At 39.0% G+C, this 25,346-nt stretch overlaps 2 protein-coding genes across 3 annotated transcripts; one reads left to right on the plus strand and one right to left on the minus strand.

The window, feature by feature from the left end:
* The first annotated feature begins 5,156 nt into the window (after positions 1–5,156).
* On the plus strand, positions 5,157–11,021 carry gpr101 (G protein-coupled receptor 101). Its single transcript, XM_085182733.1, has one exon. The coding sequence runs from the start codon at positions 6,987–6,989 to the stop codon at positions 8,328–8,330; it is 1,344 nt and encodes a 447-aa protein (XP_085038859.1). The 5' UTR covers positions 5,157–6,986; the 3' UTR covers positions 8,331–11,021.
* Positions 10,433–24,774, minus strand: tm9sf5 (transmembrane 9 superfamily protein member 5). Of its 2 annotated transcripts, XM_085182713.1 has the most exons (18): positions 24,448–24,774; positions 23,236–23,303; positions 23,037–23,130; positions 22,811–22,941; positions 22,526–22,655; positions 17,492–17,619; positions 17,231–17,345; positions 17,036–17,115; positions 16,825–16,930; positions 16,251–16,298; positions 15,758–15,890; positions 15,396–15,515; positions 15,232–15,289; positions 14,918–15,077; positions 14,685–14,836; positions 14,488–14,599; positions 14,213–14,384; positions 10,433–11,444 (listed from the first exon to the last, which is right to left on the minus strand). In XM_085182713.1, the coding sequence occupies exons 1-18, from the start codon at positions 24,586–24,588 to the stop codon at positions 11,377–11,379; spliced, it is 2,016 nt and encodes a 671-aa protein (XP_085038839.1). In that variant the 5' UTR covers positions 24,589–24,774; the 3' UTR covers positions 10,433–11,376. The 2 variants fall into 2 exon arrangements, with proteins under 2 accessions (XP_085038839.1, XP_085038846.1); XM_085182720.1 differs by lacking the exon at positions 16,251–16,298.
* Between the last annotated feature and the right edge of the window lie 572 nt (positions 24,775–25,346).

Below are 25,346 nucleotides of genomic sequence, written 5' to 3' on the forward strand. Positions count from 1 at the left end.
AACTAGTCAAATCCTGACATCTAGTGGTCAAATATAAAACTTTGCCAATTTCCAACAGCAGTAAGAACTAGATTTAGGCAGAAACTTTTTTTCTTTAATTTAATTTATTATCAAAAGATGTTACAAAAAATAAACATTTTGCTTTTGCCCAACATTCCCAACAATTACCTACGACAAAAGCGTTATCCAGATTTGACTTTGGGAATGCTCTCTGATCGCTGATCCTTGATCGCTAAATTAGCTGAGATGACCTCTGACCTTTAAGTGTCATTCACCTCACTGGCCATGTCGCTGACCTCAAAGTTGAGGAGCTGACCATTTTTCGCACCTAAGTTTTAAGGAGGCAAGAGCTGGCAGAGTGGCGGGCAAGCTTTAAATCGCCACACCTGGCATCGCAACATTTTAAAAACATCTATCTTATAATTCTATTACAGTTTGCTCAGTCAAAAAAAAACAATGACATAAAATCCAAAGTGATCCCAAACATGAAAGTAAAAAGGAAAATTTTTCTTACCAAACAGCCGAGGACCAAGCCAGGTTTGATGACTTTCCTTGCAGTTTGGAACAAATCCGGACAAACGATCGCCAAAGTAACAGCTCTAATTAGCCAATGCGCTTCCTTTAATAATATTATTTTCTCCATCAGCTACATCGGGTTTTCCCAGCACACATGTTCACACTTTACTTCTTTTTCTCCACTGCAGGAGCAGTTATTCTGAGCCTTGGAGGTCAGCACTGAATTCTGGCCTGCTGTAAGACCAGACCAAGATGAAGTGAGAAGGCCCCTCTCTTCAACAGGGAGTGGCAGCGCAACGTGGAAAGGCTTAACACAGACACACACACACACCTCATGTCTGTTTATTCACATCGGCAAAGCACGTGCAGACACACGTGCGTGTGCGCACACACAAACGCGCACGCACACAATCTGCCTCACCCTCACATAGACATGCGCATACAAAAGCACACCTGTCAGGGCCTTTTCCACTGTGTGAGCAAAAGCAAAGAAGTCCGGCCCCCCCTCCGTCTCTCTGTATGTGGTATCCCATGTCTGTTATATTAAAGCAAATCTATTCAGTTCCCACTTTCTTATCTGAAATAATGGCATGAGCAATTTTCACATTTAAGTAAGCAAGGACACATGCAGTCTCCCTCTCTTCCACTCTCTCACTTAATGAATGGAATCAGATCTGGGCCCCCGTGGCTGCGGTCTAATCTGCCTTTGAAGATTTCTACAATTTACAGAAATAAATAATTACATACCACTGAACAGTTGTTTGGTTTGGGTTTTCTCTTGTTGTTGTTTTGTTTGCTTTTTGTAAAATACTATATATACACCTATCTACTTTTACATTCACTAGTCCACAAGTGCGTTCGATTTCTACGTTATTGGCCAGAGCCAAAAAGGGCCCAGGACATTGCCAGGAGCCTCCCAATTGTGCCAGTCAACTGGTGTGTGACGTCCATTTGAAGGAGGAATCTGTCAAATAGAGTGATTGAATTAAAGTGCACTTTGGTCCGGAGTGCTCTCTCTTTGCCACTTTCCACCATAACATGTCTTGTCCTAAAATAATTAGATTGAGGCTTTGGGTAATGGAGTGGCCGGATCCTCAGTGGTCAAAAGAAGGAATGGTGGCGCATTGAATAGAAGCCTCCAATCTTAAAAAACACTTTATTTCTTTACACTTGAGGTTTGTTGTCTTTTGTGACTATTATCCCCATTCACCAATTGCTTTCATGCAGCTGTGCCCCTCTTAAAAAGTCTTTGTGCCAGCACCATGAATACAGGGAATGTGTCCGTGGCAGGTAGCCCTTATTGCAAGTTAATCTCTTGAAAGAGCCTCATACAAGTACTTTTAAATTCTCGCCTAGCCACAGAGGGCTCATCATCAATCGAGCACTTCTCCCCTTTGTAGGGTTGATGAGTGTGGTGCGTGGCTGGTGACAATGGCTGCCAAGTGTGGCAAAGTAATCACCTTCTGGGGAAAACACTAGTAATTACTTCTAAACTGTTTGGGCTTCAGAGACGACTGATATTGTGCAATAAAATGAAAAGGTCCCTTTAGAGAGCAGCGCTGTGATGGTCGATCTCAATATGTTTGTCATCTATTTGTTTACAGACATTTTTCTTTTCAGTTTCCCCACGGCAACCGTCCTTTTTATCCTATATGCATTTGTCATCATGTGGTTTCGTTTATGTGCTGGACAAACACCATAACCACATTCTCCACGCATGCTCACAAGACACTTTACATTATATACGTTTATATAAGTTAGTTTCAGACAATTAAACAAGTCAAATACAGCTTCCACCCCTAAAGAGTCTTTTAATTAAGCTCCTACATTCAGCCACACCTGTATTCATCCTTTAGGCTGTTAATAAGAGGCTATAATTATTTCTGAGCCTTTCTAATGAGATAACATCTTTTTTGTGGATCCTTATTTAGTACAGTTATTAGGTGTAATGATGTTTAGCCATAATTTTCCTCAGGGTTTCCTCTGAGGTGAGAATTTACTGATCAATTGTGACTTTATAAGTTACAAGTATGAATTGTTAGCTGTTGCTCTCACAAACTAGATCGAATTAAGTCAAGATTACTATGATTAAGACGCCAAAATGAAATTATTTGGATCCGAAAAAGCAAGAAAGGCGCTCTGACGCCAGTTTTCTTCGTAACCTCTTTAATATCAAATATCAAAACTGAGTTTACACTGTATACATTTTTTACGTGCACGGATTAATAATAAATGCAGACAAGAAAATTCCAGAGCGCAAGACTCTCGCCAACACTGCTTCGACTTACCTCTGCTTCACCATAAGCTCATCTTGTCTGCTTGACACACGTGTGTGGGGCCTGAGGGGAAAGGCAAGCAAAGCTTTCAGTTTTACTAGAATAAGATATGAGTTCGACTTTTAAACTTTTCTAACCAGAAGTAAAAGCAAATGGCTGCCAGCAGAAAAGAAATATGTAAAACCTTGTATTTCTTTTAAATATCGTTCCTTTTTGTGGACATGGAGCGTCCTTTTACTTGGTCCTGCATTACCACTTTGAGGTACTTATAATTAATCTGAGTATTCTACAATCATGCTACTAGTTAGGGGTTTTTTTATAAACTAAAATTAAATATGTTGAAAATGACGTAAGAATTAATCAAAGAAAATCTAAACTGTGATATTAAAAATGAAAATGTAGCACTGTCATACTGAGCTCTGAAGAGAGCATTTATTCCCTGCTGGGTTAAATATACAACAACAGACACATTTTCATTGCATCACAACGTTCAATAAATAATCTACAGGGAAAAGCGAATTCAGTGTATTCTTGTATATATAGCCTTTACATATTTGCATATAGTCTGTAAGCACATGAGCTATAAAAAGCTATAAAAGCTTCATAAGAAAATATGCTAAGGCTGTGCAAATATTCCCTGTTTTGTAGGTGGTATGCTACCAAAACAATAAAATGAAAACATTCAGACTGCCAGAACAATTACCCACACTTTCATATATAAAGCATTATTCTGCACTTCCTGTGTTTCTGGACAGTTTTTGGAATTTTAACTCTAAAAAAATACCTGACTGTTTCACTGTTTGTCTGTCATTTGAAGCTGAGCAGCTTCCAGGCATGCAGTGAGTGAACAGTTAAGAAAAGGAGAATGAAAGAAAGAGTATCTGCCAGGCTACAGAGGAAAACATGATTCTCCAGCAGCAAATTTTGGGAAACTGGACAATGCTTGCTTACACTGTATTGTGATACTTGCTGATAACAAGTGGTTCCTTGGATAGCTGTACTGATAACAATTCAGGGCAGGTAGCTGAATAAGATAAAAAAGCTTTAGCTAGCTTGTAGCACACTTTTACCAATGCAATAAAAAAAACTGCACATTTAATACAAAACACCTTTTTAAGGGCTGTCTTCAGCTTGTATTGTTCTTTTCTGCCTCCTACTGGGCAAGCATAAAATTAGGCTAATTAAAAAATGTGCAAGGTGCATTTTGAGAAGAATGTTATATTGGATTGTTTTTAATAACCCACTGTGTTAGGCCTGCAATTAGTGTCTTGATTTATCAGTTAATTGATGCATGTATTAGTGTATTAGGTGATGTATTACTTGATTCTGCAACCCTTTATACAATTCTGCTTATAAATTTGTAATATTAAATGTACATATTCATGCCAACAAAGTTTTAGTGCGGTTTTAAGGCTGCGTCATATTGCCTATTCTCTGTCTTGCTTTCTTTCTTTTTTCTTTCCAGTTTTGTTGGGTTTTACCGTAGGTGTTCGTGAGTGACAGTGAATGAGAGGGAAGCAGAATGACAGAGACGCAGACATCACTACTTGAGGCCAGTGTGAGCATTCAGGCTGTATTGCACATCTAATAATCCCACGAGGCAGAGGGCCTGTGGGTCTCCCTTTGAACCATAGTCCATTCAACACAAGAACACCGAAACATCTCCCCACCCCTTTGCGGTCACCAGCATTTCATTTGCAATCTAAATCTAAAACACAGGGTGCTCGAGAGTCACATCAAAGGGCTTTTTGATAGCTAGGATAGAGCAAAGACTTGAAATAAAATGGCTAATTACGAGTGTTGATTAGTGGGCCATGTAAGCTACAGACTAATTGGATTGCACAATGGAGTAGTGCTTTTGTTTTCTGTGCATCTTAATGAAGTCTCTTTTTTACCCCTTTACAAAGGCTGAAATGTAGAAGCGATTTTTGTGTTTCCAAAGATAAAAAATGGCGGCTTTAACAAACGTGCATATTATTCAAACAGTCATATAAAGAGACTTCATCTCATAGGTTGTGGATAATTTGATCAGAACTGGGTTATCCCACATAATTATTAACACCGTATGTGAAAGCTTTGTTGTGTTAAAAGAACCATCAGAAGTTCCATTAAGGCTAAGTAGCCCATGTCTTTTCAGTGGAGCTGAGTTTTACTTAAATGTTTAGTCATGTTCGGCTTCATCTGGTCAGAGATTGATTAGCAAAACACGAATGAGTTATAAACATATTCTATTAATATTTTATCTTTCAAATACATTATACCAAGTATTCTTTAAAATGTTTATTGTTTAATTTTTTATTATATAAATATTAATAGAAAATAGATCTGGAATAGAAATTTGGCATTAGAAGACCAGACTATTTTACTAATTTCTAGACTTTTTTTCTTCTTTTTTTGAACTGCTTCAGCAGATGAGATAAACCAGGAAACATGTGTTTTTGTTTTGTTTTTAACTGTCTTAAAGTTCACACTGTATGAACCATAAAGTAAGATGAGTGGGAGAGCTGATCTGAGGTGGTACAGGGAGACATCTGCATATAAGTCAAGCTATCTGAAGATGAAGATGGAATTATATGAATGAAAGGACCACAATAACCTCCAAGTGATCTGCATTTAAAATGAGAGAAAGGAAATAAAGGAGCTCTGAATTCAAACTAACGTGTCTCACGTCTGCTTATCCATGCAGACTGGGCCAGCCAATGCTTCAGTTTACTTCAATGCATCCAGCCAGACATCCATTTTCTTCCACTTGTCCAATTCAGGGTTGCAGGAAGCTGGAGACTATTACAGCTGTCATGGGGCAGAATGTAATATAATCAAAAAGCATAACAAGTAAGCGAGTGCTTACCATACTCAGCACTGTAATTACCAAAAGACGGTAGAAAATATGAATCTGAATTACAGTGTGTAGCCTGCCCAGTGTGTATTTCACCACAGGCCATAGCTAGAGTGTTAAAATATGGACAAATCTGGAGGAATGCCCGCAGTGGAGGTCCTATTCTGTTATCTCCTATCCTACAGGCTATCCTATCATGTGAAGCTCACACAAGCAGCCATCTGATTGAATCACTTGTTACCTAGGAGATCTGAAGGACTGACTGAGACCTTGATAACGTGTAACTACACAATTCATATTTTTCATTTTTTTGCAACAGAACAACAACAAATACACGAGTTATTCTTGTTTTTTATTTTTATTTGATTTTTTTCAGTTCGGGGGGGGGGGGGTGCATTTACATCCTGAAGACTTGTTTTGTTTTTTTAATATTTGCGATTCTACCGTGTATTAAAAACTGTTGCACGGGAATGCTGAAACGCATTTGCACCCTCATAACAAAAGAGGGGAAAACGGATGGGAGGGGGTCGGTGACAGGCTCCAGCGGTGGGGGGGGGGGAGATTTCTGTGCAGGTGTCCTTGTATTTTCTGACACCTCGGAGACAGGACTCGACCGTAAGTAGCCTAAGACTGTTGAGGAAGACTCAAAGCTGATAACATAATAAATGTTTGATCTGCCATGAAATCCGAAAAGAGCAGCAACGGAAAGATACGCTCGTCTGGATGAGAGACCCCCGCTGGGTGAAGACACGCAGCGTATGTTAGCTGAGCCGTGAAAGCTCGCTGCCATTGACTGGAGCTCAGGCTGAAATGGGAGCAAAGCGATGAAGACCGATCGCAGGGGAGTGAGCATCCTCGAGCAAAAAATATCGCATCACTGATCATTTCACGTTATTAGACATCAATTCCAGATTAGCAGAACGCGATATCTGCCACCACCCGGACAATTCGCCGTCGATGCAAAGGGTTTGAACGGTGGCATTTATCGCCTTTTTTTTCCCTTCTGTTTTTCATTCTGCAGATGTGCGCTGCGAGAGGAATATGGCCTGTTCGATGGGTGAAATGTTGAGGGATTAATCACTGATCATGATGAAAAGCAAATCAGTGCTGACCATTTCCAGCTACTCGTGGATGAGTCTCCTGGACTATTTTCACATGTTATGGATGATATGTCACGTTAGATGAAATGTATTTCAGGACAGTGTGCACCTGAAAACCACTGACTAAGACTACCTGCTACAGCAGCTTATTGTTCTCACTCCCTAAAAATCAAAGCACCCCACAGCTGCTTTTCTCTCCTGTTTAGGATGGGACTAACCTGACTTTATGTTAACACTCTGCTGGGCGTCACATGAACAATGTCAAGTTCTCAGCAGCCCGATGTGGGCACAAATGTCACTGATGTTCCTGGGCAGCTTGGTTTCACCAGCTCCAATCAGGACCCGTTCTGGTCCTCCATTGTTAACAGTGTGGTGAAGATGGTGCTCATATCTCTGATTGTCTGCGTGTCTTTGTTTGGGAATGTGATTGTTCTGCTGGTGTTCCAAAGGAAGCCTCAGCTCCTTCACGTGGCCAACCGCTTTGTCCTCAACCTCCTCCTGGCAGACCTACTTCAGACTATATTAGTCATGCCCTTTGCTATTGCAGCGACCATGCCAAGTGTGTGGCCTCTGGATGCTCGGCTGTGCCAGGCCCTGGTGGTGCTCATGCACTTGTTTGCTTTTGCAGGGGTTAACACCATTATAGTTGTGTCTGTGGATCGCTACCTGGCAATTATTCACCCTCTTTCTTATCCCACTCGCATGACCCCTCACTTGGGCACCAACCTGATCATCTGCACCTGGGTGCTCAGTTTCCTGCAGAGCACACCTCCTCTCTATGGCTGGGGGACCATAGACTTTGACCAACATCACAATATCTGCTCAGTGGTGTGGTCTTCTAGTCTGTCCTACTCTGCTGTGGTGTCTACCTTTTCTTTCTGGCTTCCTGTGCTCATCATGCTCGGATGTTACTGGATGGTTTTCAGGGCGGCCCGGAGGCAGAACGCTCTTGTACACCCCATACAGACACAGTCCTACTCTCAGCCCTGCCCGCAGGACTTCCAGGCACCTAGCAGCCCACAGCAGCGATGCCAGCCCCAGCAGCCCAGTTCACCTGAGGGACCTTACTCAGCCAGAAGATACCCAGTTCGAGTTAGACACAGGCGTTTTCACTACCACTGCAAGGCAGCCCGTGTGGTTTTTGTGATCATGGCTTCATACATCTTCAGCATGGGCCCTTACACCATTCTGAATACTATATCTATGTTCAGCAGAGCAGCTATACCCTCATGGTTATCCTCCCTTGCCCTTGTACTCTTCTTTTTACAGTGCTGCCTACATCCTTATATTTATGGCTACATGCACCGTAGTGTAAGAAAAGAATTTCTGGCTTTACTCTGTGGGTTGTTCTGCAAGCAGGGCCGTCCCAACCAGAGCTCTGCTGTGGAAAGCTGCTTCACTACGACTGAGGGACGCTCCACCGCTCACCCTCACCTGCCCAGCTTGGCTGCTCGAATCGTCCCCCTGCGGACATGGGAAGAGTGCACAACATCGTCCTCTCCCACTTTCGAGAGGAAGTCGAGAGACAGTCGTAAGGAGACCACCTCTACCAGTATCAGCTCTGAGAAGGAACTTACAGTCAACAGCAAGCAAAGCACATAAACTGCCATGCATCAGACAGACCATAGTTGCTCTTACTTTAGGACGCTGTCATGCAGCATGTTCATAGTTCTCAGCAGGTCGCTGGAATTCGTTCATCACCAACATATGATATTTTACCACTTTGTTAAAATCTCTGTTAAGTTATCGCTACTGGGAAAAACCTAGGCACAGTAGTTGTTGTGTTAACGTGTAAAAGAACAAATTGTAGGAAAGAGTTATTGTGTTTCATATGTACATGCATTTTTAAGCGTTACCACATGTGCCACATAAAGACTGTGTGCAGCTGTTAAAGTTTGTGCAATCCATCATTCTTGCAAACATAACAATGCATGCGAGAGTGAACTCACTACTGTTATTTAAAATGGGCATTTAAATCAGTCTAAATTCAAATTCTTCTCAATCTGCACGTGTAAAATAGGAAGTTGCTCTTATGTTCGGACCACTCGAATTATCAGATGTCTCTGATGGCATGTAAATCTGCTGTATCCACACAATTGTCTCCTTTAAACTTTTTGCGTCCTGCTGGTGCAGGATGGCGGACCTTGTCTGCAAGCAAATTTTGCTTGTAATTTTCCAACTCAGGGTATTGCTTGTAGGAAAAAAAAAGGAATAGATCCCACCTTGAACCTCGGGTGGGAGAATATGTGTTAAAGTCCCTATCACGGTAACTGCTCTTAGTCGCAAAGCGCCTTTTGAAAAAACAATTAGAAAAGTGATTTATTGTGCCTGTCAGTGAGAGCTTACTAGTGTTGCTGATTCCCTTTCTCTCATGGGATGGCTACACTTTCACGTTTGTCTTAGTCCTTTGTTTCTTTTATCTACAGCGTAACTGATGTGGAAATTTTCCTTTTATTTCATACCACTTAATATTTGGACTCGGTGTTTGATGCCTTTCAAATGTTGGCGTGGGGAAAGGGGCGAGTATTTTTTTGTGTGATAAAAACATGCATGTTGCAAGATCTTTAACAGATTTCTTCTATTCCATTGAGCACTTGTAGACTTGTGATGATACCTCATGATAAAGTATTTCTAAAGGAAAAGAAACGGTGTGCCTAAAGCCACGGATGCTTGCCGCGACTCCTCTCAGAGAAAGGTAAATCATTAAGTTAGAAGTTTGCTATGGTCCATCACCATGTTATGTGCATTTATTTAAGTGTCTAGTGCCAAGTTTCTAGGTACCTTCTCAGAAAATAAAAGGAAAAAAAAAGATTTGGCACAATGTGCTCCTGGTGTATTCTTATCACTAGACTGTTGTAGTTTCTGAGATCTGTAATGTACTTCACCTTGAACTATTTAACAGGTTACTGAGGAAATTCAAACTGCAGTATTAAAAGTTGACAATCAAACTTGGGTAACGAGTTTGTTAGAGGCTCTGTAAAGGACATTGTGTTTAAGTATACTAAAATATAAGATAAAATGTTTAATAGCCTTTGAAAAGTGCATATTTTTGTGATTTCTATTGTGCTTTTGTAATATTTTCGTTTTCATTATTTAACATCAAACATTGTCTGTTGTTTAATAAAAGTACATTATATCTAATGCGTACAAAAGCATGACTTTACCTACAACATACCAAAAAAATGCTTGAGTATCAGGCTGGCTTTAGGTTTGAGAAGGATCTTAAAACGCATATTGAGCTATTTGGATTCCTTCCTGGGTCTCTTTATAATCTGCTGACTTTTGATATTTGTTAATAACAGAATTTAAGACTAAATCTACAAACCTTGTTGGACTTAAGTGTTCAATTTTTAAACCCTTACTTAAGTACATGTTTCACAATTTGAGGTTATATGTTTTGCACATCATTGTTTTAAAATAAGAAATTTATGATTTTTTTTTTAAATATTCAATCACTATCCGTGACTGAGGAGCTAGGGCAGGGCTAAGAGTAGCACATCGCACTGCATCATTATCTCTTTTACCGCGTTTCCCCTCCAAGCACATTATTTTGCCTTTTAATTTTGCTCCAGCCAAGAAAAACTAATCAGCTGAACAATAAATATTACTAGACTTATATCAATACACAAATAGTAAGGAACACTGTTTGTGGTAGGAATTGTTTTATGTGTTCTAAAGGCTAAAAGACAAAAGCGCGACCTTGGTTTGGAATTCACTGCGTTTATTTGTAAAATGTTATCACCTTGGGTGATGGTGCCACACTGCTCGAAGCAAAAAGCAGCAGTGTTTTTATGTAGTTAACAGTTCAGCAAACCACCTATTAAAACCTAAAGAGGTACATCTCGAAAGTGCATAATGCACCTGACCAGTAAATTCATGGACTACTTTATGATTAACTAGGTGACCATGTCTACTGTTGAGAAACAAACCGGGTGCCTAATATGCAACACACTGCAGCACGTAGCTCTATGATACAGATGTGCGTCGTAACCAAGAGTACCCTCTGATTTATACAAACTCAAACTCCAAGAAGATGGACATGTATCATAGCACTGTGAGTGTTTTATATAATTTCTAAACTACAATACAGGCTGATATTTTTACTTTTAAAACAAACCAGAGAAAAGAAAGAAAAGAAAAATATAACTCCCAAAGAAGGTTCCATAATGGTGACAATCTTTAAGTTGCATTCTCTCCCTCACTCTCTATACAGTATATGTACACACATTTTTTTAATCATTAAAGTACAGGTAAAGAAAAAAAAAAGAATTTTAGCCGTAAGGGAATAGAACAGATAAATACATAACATTTTACCTTCCTTAGAAAATTAAAGTAAAAACATTCCCACACACACATTGCTCACTATGACAGCTAGATCATTGGAACCCAGGCTGATTTTCAAGGCGCCATTCAAATTATTACAAGTCAACAGTAAATGCGAAATTATATATATTTTTAAAAAGAAAATAGCAACAGAGGTTTAAAGCACAAAAAGAGGACGGGCTCTGCTCATCAGGGGGGCTTTCTATGATAAGTGATGGTTTTTCAGTTCAGGTCGAATCAGACCTCAGGCCTTTGTCACAAAACCAGCATCGGGGAGGCCAGTGCTGTCGCATCTAGGAGTTAGTCCTTTCACAGAGTTCTTCGGTCAGTCCACTTTGACCACGCTGTAGATCTTATTTACAAACCAGAAGCAGGCGAAGAAGCCAATTGTACCTGAGAATAAAAGACAGGTTAGAATGAACAACGTGTTATTTATTTTATTTTTTTGAAAGAGGGGCAATACATATTAATGAACATTTTAACAAATGTAAATATGCCAGATTATAGCCTTGGGCTAATTTCCATCTGCAGACCCTCTGGCAGGTTGGTGTTAAACACAAGTTAGTAAAAACATACAGAGACACTATTTACAGGTGACAAGGACAAAAACAGATCACATTATACTAGAACAAACAATGACAAGGAGAGTGGACACAATAACAATAACGAAAACACATCAATTATATTGCACAAACCCCAGTATTGCACATGCCCTGACCGTCGTGATATTGCGTTCACCCATTGCACTAACAGTTGTTTCCCTTTTTGTAATACACTAACTCATTTTCCCGTCCAATATAAAGCATGATTATTAAACATGATTACATGTTTGTGTGTCCCTCAGCCGCCCTTTTAAGTGACTCTTAAAGATGGGTAGACAACTTATACAGAGACCATCTGTAGACAATGGTGCAATTGTAATAGTAACTTAAATATAAGAAATAATAAATAGTTACCCGCCTCTATAACTACAATTCTTGCATCATTCATCATGAATAAAATACAAAGTCAGTGAAAGACAACAATATTTTAGAAGATTTTAGAAAATGCAGAAATGCATACAAGACAGCCAGTTGGTGTCACTGTCCAAATTTCATCCACTAAAACAGCGGTCCCCAACCTTTTTTGCACCACGGACCGGTTTATGCCCGACAATATTTTCATGGACCGGCCTTTAAGGTGTCGCGGATAAATACAACAAAATAAAACTAGTACCGGTACCGAAAAAAAGAAAATTTATTCATAACACACGTGAAAAGACCCAGGAAAACCGAGTAAACGATAAAAACGATAACAAAATAACGCTGAAAACCGATAAAAACCCTGAAAACTATACATTTCACACCTGAACCTCAACCCTCGCGGCCCGGTAGCAAACGACTCACGGACCGGTACCGGTCCGTGGCCCGGGGGTTGGGGACCGCTGCACTAAAAGGTAGAAAATAAGAGATTTTCAGTATTGGGTCTGCAATTTCCAATGCAAAACCAGCATCAGTGCTTAATTTTGTCAACGAAAGAGCAGATTTGCATGAGCTCTGAAATGCTGATAAGGCAGACTGGTAAAAATCCTGCATCAACTGGGTATAAAAGTCCTATCTGACTACTCAATGAGGGCCACGCAGTCCAATCCCGAATTAAGCAGAGATCAAAGTTGGGATGAGGTGAAAGCCAGACAAGAAAATAAAAAGTTTTAAAAGGGGATATAGTAGGGATTAGCATTATTTGGATCAAAACTGGAAGCAAGGAGGGAAACTGTTTTTCCCCTTGAATCCTTGGATTACTTCTTGGTGATAATCTTGACATCTTATCCCCTTGGGACTTACAGCTCTGCCTTAAAACATTGTCAAACAGTGTTGCAGTGACAAGCAAAGCTGCAGTCTAACTTTTATCTGACCGACTGACAGTATAACACCAGAAAAGTATGTCATCATTCGACACGTGGCGAGCCGGATATCTTTAGGCAGCCAACAGACAAGGCATTTATTGCCTTGTCTGTTGGGTGTATTTCCTGGTTATCTAGTATTTAATATGATCCTATGTATCACAATCCATGACAATATATGAATGTGGTTTTGATCTACATAACAAAAGAACAAAAATAAAAGAAACTCCCTGAGAAAAGTGGGCTCCATCTTCTCAAACTGGAAAACCATAGAGAGAAAAACTGACCCAAATAAATCTGCAAAACTAGATCTGACCAAGAGGGACTCCTCCCAAACTCTCCGATTTTCATTACACTTCAGAGAGACTAAAAATAAAATTATTCTGATTGGGTCATTGCAAATAACTGTTATTTAACAGGATTTGACACTGTGCTTCTCTACAGCCAGTAACAATATAAGGAAAGAAGAAGACACTCAATATATGACAAGTAAACAAAGGTTGCACAGTAGAGGGAACAGCTGCTTGTAATAAATATTATATGAACAGGATGTTGAATCCTCCTTTTACGGGTGACCTGATGCAAATTGGAATCTCCGACCCAGAGAACAAACATTGAACTTCGCATGTATAAACGACACACCTCTTTCCACCAAAGATAAGCTCTCAGAGCTTTTTCATTCGTCAGAAATAAAGATCAGATAAGCTTCTTTTTTTTTAAGAAAAAGGATGTTCAGTGCAATTAACATATTTGCAGCAGTATCTAAACTCTTTCTGTAATTAAGTCCTGACTACAAGCTGCAGTGTGATAAGACTTTGTATTGAGGTTACTGAGACTTAAATTCGTCCAAGATTTATTGTCGATGCGCCCATAGACTTATAAAATCCCAGCTGAGTTATTCTCTTCACAAATTCATGTGTCCACACTGTCCGCCCGGGAAGATGACAACAATATCCTATCAACCTTTTACAGCCAGTAGTAGTTTTTCCTGTAGTTTTGCTGTATTTCTGCAAGTTAAGCTAAAGCATTTAACAGGATGCAAGTGCCTAAATTAACTAGGCACCCAAAATAAGCCGCTAACATAGAGGAATCTAATGAACCAAGTAAAGACATTGTGTTCGTTTTTCCAAGTCTCAGTTAAACATTGTAAACAACTGTTTTCCCCTTCAGTGGCCGTAGTATTTGGAGCATTATGCCAGTCCTTTATTTTAAAATCATCTATAGGCCAAGGTAACTAGATACTAACAGTAGCTCCTAAAAGAGTAAGTAAAGACCTCACCTGTGAAGAGGAAGAAGATCAGGACCATAATCATCGTGTATCCAAAGTAGAGTATAGTACTGGCCATTCCAATTATTTGCAGCTTTGAGAAGAAGTAGTGTACAGCATAGATAAACAGATAGACTGCTGTAAAGCCGCTGGTCAGGAAGGATCGCCACCACCAGTGGTAGTCCTTAACACACAGGACAAAGAATGACTTGTTAGAATTCAGTAATAATGTAATAATGACACGTCAACTAAAGTCAGAACCTGGAGGACACACAAAATTCAGGTACCTCAGCACAAAGGTGGAAGTAGCACAGCAGAATTGTTGCCTCAGAGCAGGTGATGAGCAGAATGATGAAAACCAGGAACAGGAATCCAAACATGTAGTACATCTGATGAGACCTGAAACAAACACAACATATTAATGGATATATGGAAAATTGTGGCACAAAAGCAAAATCCGGAGAGAGAATTCCTGTTTTTGTACCAAATGCTGTTGAGAATGAAGAAAAGCTGAATGAAGATGCAGCCAAAGGGGAGGATGCCACCCATCACTATACCAGGGATGGGTTTGGTGAAGAAGGACTGCTCAGGTATTTGACGGGGGATTTGGTTTGTTCGCACCGGTTGCTCGATTGCCTGCACAGAAGCAAATCGACACATTTAGTTAACAATCAGTTTTAACTGATTGCATAAGAATAATTAAGCAGGTTAACTCACTGGTTTCTTGAATCCAAAGTAGGCACCAACAAAGGTGAGGGGTACAGAGATTCCAAACCACAGGGCCAAAATGGCAACCAGAGTACCAAAGGGGATTGCAGCTGAGGAGCCCTCCCCCCATAGGATCAGATTCATCAAGAAGAAGTCTGCAAATACAATTCTAGGGAGGAGAAGTGGACAAAGATACACATGAGAGGAATAATAGCAGTTCACAAGGTAAATAAAAGGAGATTAACTGCAACACTCAAGGACAGAGCTGAAGTGCGACTGAGACTAATGAGTAGCAGATAAACAAATAAGAAGAGCAAACATACCCTGGGCACAAGAGTGCAGTTAGCAATACGTTTGTCTTCCACTTTTCACCTCCGAAAGCTAGAAAAAAAAGAAAAAAAAGGAGAATTTCATGGTAAGAATCACAAAGTTTTGTTATCCTGTATATATGGACTCTAACGATTGAAAGTCATCACTGGAGTCTTACTTTTGTAAAGACGTGCTGACACATAACCAGCAGGTGTACCCAGGAGAACCCAGAGTACCACTGCACAAGTCATGAGAGCCCCTCTGTTGGCCGGTGACAGGAAACCCAGACAGGCGAGGACTACAGTAAACAAACATTCATCAGTGCGGTCATCCATACATAGCATCACGATTGTAATTGAAATGCAAAAGGATCAGAAAACTTCACTTCTATCAGCTGCCCCATTACTTTAGACTCTACAATCCAACTTTGGCTTGACAGAGTCTTTGTTATGATTATTATTGATGGATGCTTAAAGGTAAACATATGTTGATGGGGTCTTTGTTAAGGATATTTAGGGGGAAATGTGAAATAGTCCTTACAGAGAGTAATGAAAGTCATGATGAAGATCTGCGTTCCCTGTCCAAGGAAAACAGACAGCAACATCCCTTTCCTAGGGGGACGGAAAACATCCCCGTGCACCTGCTTCCAACCAGATTCCTCCTGTGCATCCTCCTGGGAAGGTCAATACGCAAAAACATACAATTAATCAGGTATTTGATACTTCTTTAAATGAACTTAAATGATAGAAAGCTTAAGGTTTACCAACTACTAAATACTAAAAAAAAAAAAAAAAAAAAAAAGTGAAAGAGGTAAAGATTAAGAAGGTTTTTACCAAAAGCTTTAAAATGAGGTGTAGAAGAAAAAAAACGCAGTAAATTCTAAATTATTTGCCTATTTCTTTAAACCTGCAATTTATAGAAGTTTTAACGTACAGTTCCCACACCACATTTTAGATTTTGGTCGAATGTTTCTGCAATGACACACACCCAGCACCCTAAATGTTTTGTTTAAAACAGATCTCGACAAGCTTACATATAGAGTAGATTTTTCCTTGGTCGATGGAACCTTTATCAAGTCTCCCTGTGAAATGTAACAAAATATTTATAATTCTGGATTTATCTTATTAGACTGAGTGGTATCTTACATTTCAGAATTAATTATTAGCCATATAACTTTGATGAAGATGATTTGTAGGCACCGTGTTACTACTAGCCATAAGATTTCAGAGTCTAATGCTCGTCACTTAAATGTTTTAGATAAAATGTAAATATTTCATTATGAACTAAGGCACTAGAACCACAACCATTAAGTAACCTTATAAATGCCAATAAAATAGTGGAGTAGAATATACACAAGAGCGCACAGACACCAAGATAGAAACGAGGCTGCTCCTTAGAGCAGGCTGTTGCCTTAGAACGACAAAGTTTTCATTGATATTGCTACAGTTTCATTCTCACTTAATATAGTTTACTTTTTACTTTAAAACAAGAACTGATTATAGTTAAATCACCTATTAAAATAACATCTGGTCTCTTTGAGGTTAATACTAACAACTGCAGCTCACATATATGCTGCACCAATAAGACAGAGACTTTAGTGTCTTTACCTGGTCCACCTGGTTGTATCTGGCAATGTCCTTGTGCAGAGTTCTCAGCATGATCATGGCAACCATTCCAGACAGGAACAGCACAATGACCAAGGAGTTCATGATACTGGAAAAACAACAAGATATACTCCACGTTAGCAAACAGGCATCACGAGCAGGAGAGTGTAAGAGAAAGATTTTTGGGTAAACAATGTAAAACACATCTTCAGACCTAAACCACTGGATGTTGGTGTGAGGCATGGAGACCAGGATGTAGTCCCACCTAGATGCCCATTTGATAGTATTGTCTTCCTGTTGGGGGAAAATTAAATCACAATTTTAGTTTTCTTTTTTTTTCCACTCATAGTTGCAAAGAAAACTGTATATATTAGTTACATGTAATCAGTATTAAAGTTAGGAGGCCTACCTCAAATGTCACAGCGTAGGTGTAAATAATTGACACATCACCATTAAACTCTGCAGGGACCTCCATTGGGTTGCCTCCATCACAATTTAGGTTGTTCTCATCTGCATGTTTGATACTGTTGTGTACAAAACAGCGTCATGTCAGATTAATACTGAATGTCATTCATGACATAGTGTGGTTGGTTTTGTTGTCATTCAGCTGCAACGTCAATGTAGACTAGCTCAAAATTCGGTGCTATCACATCTACAAACGCAGCTTTACCTCTTTGGCTCCAGAGTTGCAGCAACCAGTCGAGCTCCTGTCCATCCCTCTTGTTTGCCGCTGTGGTACTTGATCTTGATGTCCACATGATTGAAGACGTAAAATGTGTTCTTCTTGTTGAACTCAGACTGAAATAAATAGGATTATAAATATGATTATGATCATAACTGCAAATGTATCAAATAAATTATTTTTTATTAATGTTAAATATAAATGTAATTTTTTTTTTTTTAAATTAACAATTACGCCTTTTTCAGGGTCAAATTCAAGCACTTTTTATAAACTTTCAAGGTCCCTTTTCAAGCTTTTCCAGCACATCACATAGTTCAATTCAACATATAAGACTTTAAGAATGCACAAGCATCTACATAAAATCTATTGAATTTATCATCTGTGATATTATTATGTACAATCCCAATGTATTTTGTATCTCCCTTAAATAAACAGGCAGTATGAAATAAGTATGAAATATTCATATACAAATACACATAAATGTGTGTACTGTCTCAGTGGCTGATAGTGTCCCACAGGCCTCAGTGTGAGCTTGAAGACATTTATAATGTTTAAGTAGTTTAATGTGTCGGTGCTGACGATAAACACATTTTGAATGAAAGCCGGGGAACTTTGGTAGCACAGAAACAAGCGACTATTCTTTGTGACCATATGGATCACTCATCCATCCATCCATTCGCTTCCGCTTATCCTTTGCAGGGTCGCGGGGGGTGCTGGAGCCTATCCCAGCTGTCATAGGGCGAGAGGCGGGGTACACCCTGGACAGGTCGTCAGTCTGTCGCAGGGCCAACACACAGGGACAAACAACCATTTACACTCACATTCACACCTAGTGGTAATTTGGATTTTTCCAATTAACCTATCCCCACAAGCTGCATGTCTTTGGACGGATTTTTTTTTTTTGGATCCCTCATATTACCATTATTTCAAATACTCAAAAAAGCTGGTGTCCAGGGTATAATTGGCCGTTTTTGACTACTTTTGATTTGGCCTCTGCATTTCACCTTTAAAAACTGTTTATCTTGCCAATCTGTTATTTTCTCATTTTGACAAACTGTATCAGCACAATTTATATAAATTCAGACAAACTTTAAACTACGAGTAGAATGTGATATTTTTGACTGTAAAAACCACAAGCATGTTTAACGGATCATTTTCATAACTTGAAATGCAAATAGAAATTGTACATTTTTAAAAATACGCACAAGTTTCGCAAACAACAAAGTTATTTGGTACTATTTACCTAAAAATGCAGCCAAGGCTCAGACGTTTTTTATATAACCATTTAAAACTATTTCCAGAACAATCAGTTGTTCTGCATCAAATAAGACACACAAATTATTTATGCAACTCCAAAAATAGTTTGTGTCACTATAACACAGATGAGAACAGCACAGGGATAAACCTGCAGGTCTGACAGCAGGTGTGTCACTCTGCGTTTACACTGCAATCTGCCTTTGGTGGCTTTTTTGCAGCAACTGTGACATTCACTAGTAGAACTGACACACAAAACAACGACTACACACTAACTACACAAGACAACTCACTAACTTGAGACTCCAAACACTGTAAACGTCACAAATTTCTCATGTATCAAAACTCTCTCTCTCTTTCGCTCACTCCTAAAACTTCCCCCTCTTCCCAAACAACCAGATGCCACATGTTGCCATATCATTTTTTGATTGGTCGACATGATACATTTTTCCACCAATAGGGACAAAGTGTTTTTTCTTTTTTCACTCACAAACAAAGCGTGTTTGCTAGCGGTCTCCTTAGAAAACAGTTTTTACCGTTTCTTCCCAGAGTACACGCCACTGTTTTATTAAAAATAAAAAACATCGGTTTTACATGGCCTATCAACACAATTTAAAACCTGGTATATAGTTTGCAGTCCGCATGTTCGACCCAAGTTGAAATGGAGACTCTGTCGACCCCAGAGGGTTAATCAGAAAGCCTTAAGTTGGCTAGTTATGTATCGGTCTAATGTTTAAAGCTTTCACTTGAGTAAATTAACTCATATCACTGCTAAGTAATGTTAGCTAAGTTCACAGCATATTCCATAATAGCGCTGCCATACTGCATCACACTCAGTGTATTTAAATCATTTCTCCAGCGAGTTTGATAGCTAGCAAAATAATAATCATCATTTTAAAAGAATAGCATGTGTAACGTACACGTACTGGAAAATTATTTACTAGGACTCACCTATCATGCGACTGGGGAGCGCAAACTCCGCTCTTGTCGTTTTCCATCAAACACATTAAAACAGCAACCTACAGGTATGTTATAGAGATGGACCGATCCGATATTACGTATCGGTATCGGTCCGATACTGACCTAAATTACTGGATCGGATATCGGAGAGAAATAAAAAATGTAATCCGATCCATTAAATATCAAAAAAGCACCTCACAAAACTTGGCGACACGGCGAGCCGGAGCAGTGTGGTCACGTGATAGAGCGGCTGTGTGTATTTGTAGCCTGCTAGCAAACATTTCATCTCCGAGGAAGTTATCTCAGAGAGAAGTAAAGCAAGTGTGTAAGTTCATCTCTGAATGTTTGTAAAGCATTCCCGCGTTAAGCTTAACAACCGATATATAGAGCAACTGCCTCTTCTCTCTCTCTCCTGCTGCTACTTCAATCATGAAACTGCTTAATGATCAGCTGATCGGCTTTTCTGTCACGAGTCAGTCTCTCTTCTTTGTTTTTGGCCCACTTCTCACCAGAAAGAGGAAACCAGCGGCTGAACAACAGCAGCACTATTAAGCTTGATAAGCTGTTGTTAGAATTTATTTAATATTACTTTCTAGACCTGGATCTTTTTCTATGCAGCTGACGGCTGGTAACTGTGCAGGGGCGGATCTAGGAAAGTTTAGCCAGGGGGGCCGATAGGGCATGAAGAGGCAAAAGGGGGCACAAAGACATACTTTTCTTTCTTATTCTCATTTAAAATATCTAGCTTTTAATTATTTTATAATTATCTGAATCTTACACCCAAAGTTTTAATCTGATGTAAAATGTATAAAAGTCCATTACTGTATATAGTAACTGTTAAGTCTAATATACCCTAGTACTTTTTAGTAGTAGTACTTTTTCCTTTGGGAAGGTACCATCTGTGCAGTCTGTAATTCTGTTGAAGAAAGATGTTGAATCTATTTAATTATTCTTGAAAAATAATTTATTTCTGTGAATTTTTTTCACCCTGCATCAAATTAAAGTTGATTACATTGATTAAGCATCATGAGGAAGAGGGTGGTTCCCTATTTGCTTTTGCTGGGAGTTTCCAACCCTATTAGTTAGGTTGCTTAATATTTCTGCTAAGTACTCTTTAAAATACCAGAATAGGGAGGATGGGGTAGGTTTAACTTTATTAGATTGATCAGTGTTGCTGATCTATGAAATATTTTGGGTGCAGTGTGTTTGTTTTTTTTACATACAGGTATAACAGAATAGCTTTAGTGTTGTTGTTGTTTTTTAACTTGAGTATGAACTTATACAAAAAGCAGCAAGATATTAAAAAAACAGTTTTACTGATTAAAAAACACACTATATCGGATTCATATCGGTATCGGCAGATATCCAAATTTATGATATCGGTATCGGTATCGGACATAAAAAAGTGGTATCGTGCCATCTCTAGTATGTTAGCGCACTCATGCCCGACTGGCCGAGGGAGGGGCGGGGTTACACGTTGAAACAGACAGAGACGCAAGGCAGCCCAGGCGGGGAAATTTTGCTTTTAAATTTTGCGACTCATTTCATTTCTGTATCTGATAAGAAAACTATTCAATCAGATAGTTGTTTGTGGTGAATAAAATGCAGTTACACTTTCAAGCGCTTTTAAGCACCACATCTGAAATTCAAGCACTTTTCAAACCTTGAAAAGACAACATTAGAATTCAAGGATTTCAAGCACCCATACGAACCCTGGAGTGATCCGCAGTAACTTGCTAACGGAGATTTGCCGCATTAATGTCATTTTAACAAGATTAACCCTGACAGCACTAATTTACACACATACACACTCCAATTGACGCAAGCAACTCAGGGTTCAGTATCTTGCCTAAGGATACTTTGACAAGTAAACTGGTGCCAAATAACAATACCTGACTTAATACTCATAGGATGTCATTCTTTCTTTCTGTTACAAGTCCTGCTAATCAAACAGAGCCGGTTAGTCTTCTTTTGTGGAAGGTGAATAAAGGTCAAGACAACTTCTCTGATAAGTGCTGAGTGAAACAAGTCTTTTCTTACTCACATATTCAATCAACCAGAACAGCATCTTTACACACCACTGACTCCCAATGTACTGTGCAATCTTATTTTTTTTTTAATCATAGCTTTTATCAGCGGCTTTTTTTTGTTTCCTGATTAAAACAACACAATAACTAAATAAAAACTAATGCACAAGGACAAAAACTATGTTGAAATGTATTGTCACAAAAACAAATTAGTAGTAGTACAACTACTCAACTGCTCAATGTTTCTCATGAAAATGCAACAAAATGGCAACACTTAGGAGAAGAGTAGACATATGGACACATGTTGCATTCAATGTCAAGGAACAAGACATCTTGTAAACCATGTGGTGCAACTCACCAGTAACACAAACACAAACTTTTAAACTTTATAATTTAGTCAAATGAATCAATTTTAGATTTAGTCTACTATAATCTTATGATATTTAACCAACTAAAACTAGACTCAAACTAAAAGAATGACAAAAACAAAATAAATTTTTAGTCAAAAGTCTGTGACTAAAACTAAATCAACACTTGCTGTCAAAATGAGCACCTTACCGCCCATGATGAAGCTCAAATCAATGAAGTGGCTGGTTGACAGAAGGTAAGATAAGGTAAGACTGGGTGTTGTGTGTGTTACATTATGAATGTTCTTTTATAGCACTCGGTCACACCTTTGCTTACATTCCTTTACTGATAATAACCATAATTTACATTCCTTCTTTTTGTCCAGTGATATGTTCTGTATCCACATCACAATTATTTAAAGCCAGAAACTCACATTGATCACACATGCATCCTTAGCCCTGCCATCTCCTGCAACAAGGCAGCCAATGGGGAAACCTGGATTGCAGTACTTCTGACCATCTTCCACATCATAGCACCAAGTAACTGGCATGTTGTCAATGATCCTGTAAAACAAAAGAAAGAAAGAAAAAAGAAGAAAAAAATGGGGTTAACTTCAACCTTGATGCATACAATTTATTAACATTTTCATCCATTGTACAAACAAGTACTGCAAAACACAAAGCATACACAAAAAAGAAAGTGTGGTACTACTACTAACCAGTGGTGCTGATAGTTCAGCTGCATTCCCATTTTAAGAAAGTCCAGTTTAGCTATATCATCCTTGTTTCCTTGCTTGTAGGTTTTCGGGGAGCACACCAGCTTGCATTTAAAACCTTCATTAAATTTAAACTGGGGAGAAAAAAAAGAAGATCAGAGTCATGTTACATCAACAGGATATAGTAAACAAACGAGAGTTAATTCACACTGTTCCTGATAACACCCACCTTGTATGGTGAAGACTCAATTCGTTCACCAAACAGTACCTGTCCAAGGTTCTCAGAAGGCCTTAATTCTTTGGCATCTTTGCAAAAGTCAAACCTTTAACGAAGTTTCAGATTGTCACACACATAGAAAGGATCGCAATGAGACAAAAAAGGCCAGTCAAATGCAGTTAAGAGAAAAAAAACATTAAATGCTACTTACACGTCATACTCATAAGGCAGAACTGATTCCACTGAGTCTAGGCGATTGACAAAGAGCTGAATATCTGTCTGTTAAAAAAAAGAAAAAAAACACTTGTGGATTGGTAATTCTATAGCACCTTTCTACTGAATTTGAGCACTCAAAGCGCTTTCTATAACAAGTCTCATTCATCCAATCATACACATGCACCACAAGCACTTAATCTATGCCTATGCCACACACACACACCAACTGATGCATCGGGGAGAACTCAGAGTCCAGTTTCTAGACCAAGGATACTCTGATATGCAGAGTAGAGGAGCTGGGGAATCCATAGCCACCCTTCTTTAATTCCTTTTCTTTATTTAAATTTAACAAAGCTGCCTTACAAGCCAATTTGTGAGCAAAAAACAACCAAAGTCCTTGTTATGAGTGCTGAATAGTTAGGCAGTTAATACATGCATGGTTTTTAATAAATATGTACCAATTTTGTGATACATGACAAAGCATTTGTGAAAAAAAAAACTGTCTTAATGTAATGTGTTGGACCAATACTGGGTGTCAGAACAGGTTAAAAGCCACTTATTATTGATTGCAAAAGAATCTGGACTCTACTAGAGGACGTCAATCTTCTATAAAGTTTTTCCATTCAGTAATACCCGAAGCCCTGTAATCCCTATGGATATTGGCACTGTTATTCTAACAAAACTACAAGTTGAAGGCGTTCAAACCGTGCATTTATGTATTCATTTACACTCACCCTTCCTTAACACACTAGTTGCCCGAAATTGCGCTTGTAAAATGCCTGTAAATGCATAACAGAGCCACCAGCCCCCTCTGATTAAGAGGGTCAAACGTTCAGGTACTTCCTGTAATTCAGGTGTATAATGGCTACGATGTCCATCGCAACTGGACATCGTCAGGTTATCATTCAGTAATTGAACCAGCCCTATTGTGCTAAATCTCATGCTAGACTGGTGAAAACAGTAATTCCAGTCAGAAATAATTTTATTTAGTTGGCACTACTAGTCAGCGCCAATAAAAAACAATTAACAATACGCCAGAATATTTGCCTGCGCTCCTGTTCCAGGCAATAGCCGAGGCCTAGGAGAGGGCTGTCCAACTAGCATGAGTAGGTAAGATTAGGAGACTGATATAGAAAACGCTAAATACCAATTCATCATCACATTTACTACATTACATAACAATTTGAGTCGTGGGAATCAACCTTACCTGGCAGTCTTCACCAGCTTTGGATTCTTCATCACAAAAACTCACTGGGGCTAAACCCGGAAGATAGAACGCCGAGAATGAACGGATATATAAGGCTAACAAACAAACAAGCGCAAAACTAAAATGTATCCGCATCCTCATTTTATTGCGGACACGGTTCTTCGAAGATTTTGTTTGCTACTTGGGGTTTCTTCTTCGAAAGAAACGTAACGGCTGATAGCAACGATGAGCTATATGCTAGGTCCCTGGCTTGCAGAAACAGCAACTGAGCTGAACGGTCTGGAACAACCAGCACGGCGCTGACGTCCACCTCTGTCAAGCTATGCGGAAGTCACAAGACGTATACCGGACGTTAAAATATTTTACCCTCAAAATAAATGTATATAATAATTAATCTGTTACCTCTAAAGGTTTAAAGAACTAATAACTGGTGTATATATGCCAGTGGTATGTTTTAGGTTACTTTATTTTGAATAAAAACAAATTAAAAGTACAATTCCATACGTTAATGCGCTTTTTATGCTTTTAATTTAACAGGAGAAAATCGGAAGTCAATGACACCGTGGAATTAAGACTGACGTTGCTTATTGATAATTCATAGCAGTCCTTGTTTTCAATCAAGCATTCGTAAAAGTTGGAAAATGACATACTTATAATCCATAATGTAAGCTATAAGAAAAGCAACAGCTAGAGAAAATGCGTTTGAAACAATACCGAGAAAGCAAAGGTTCATTTTAAATGTAAAATATAAATAATTGCAAGCTAAACCAGAAAATCCGGAACGGGCACATGCATTCTACAGGGTGGGCCATTTATATGGATACACTGTAATAAAATGGGAATGGTTGGTGATATTAAAGTCCTGTTTGTGGCACATTAGTATATGTGAGGGGGCAAAC

Source organism: Neolamprologus multifasciatus, chromosome 2 (genome assembly GCF_963576455.1).
Source record: "Neolamprologus multifasciatus chromosome 2, fNeoMul1.2, whole genome shotgun sequence".
NCBI lineage: Eukaryota > Metazoa > Chordata > Actinopteri > Cichliformes > Cichlidae > Neolamprologus > Neolamprologus multifasciatus.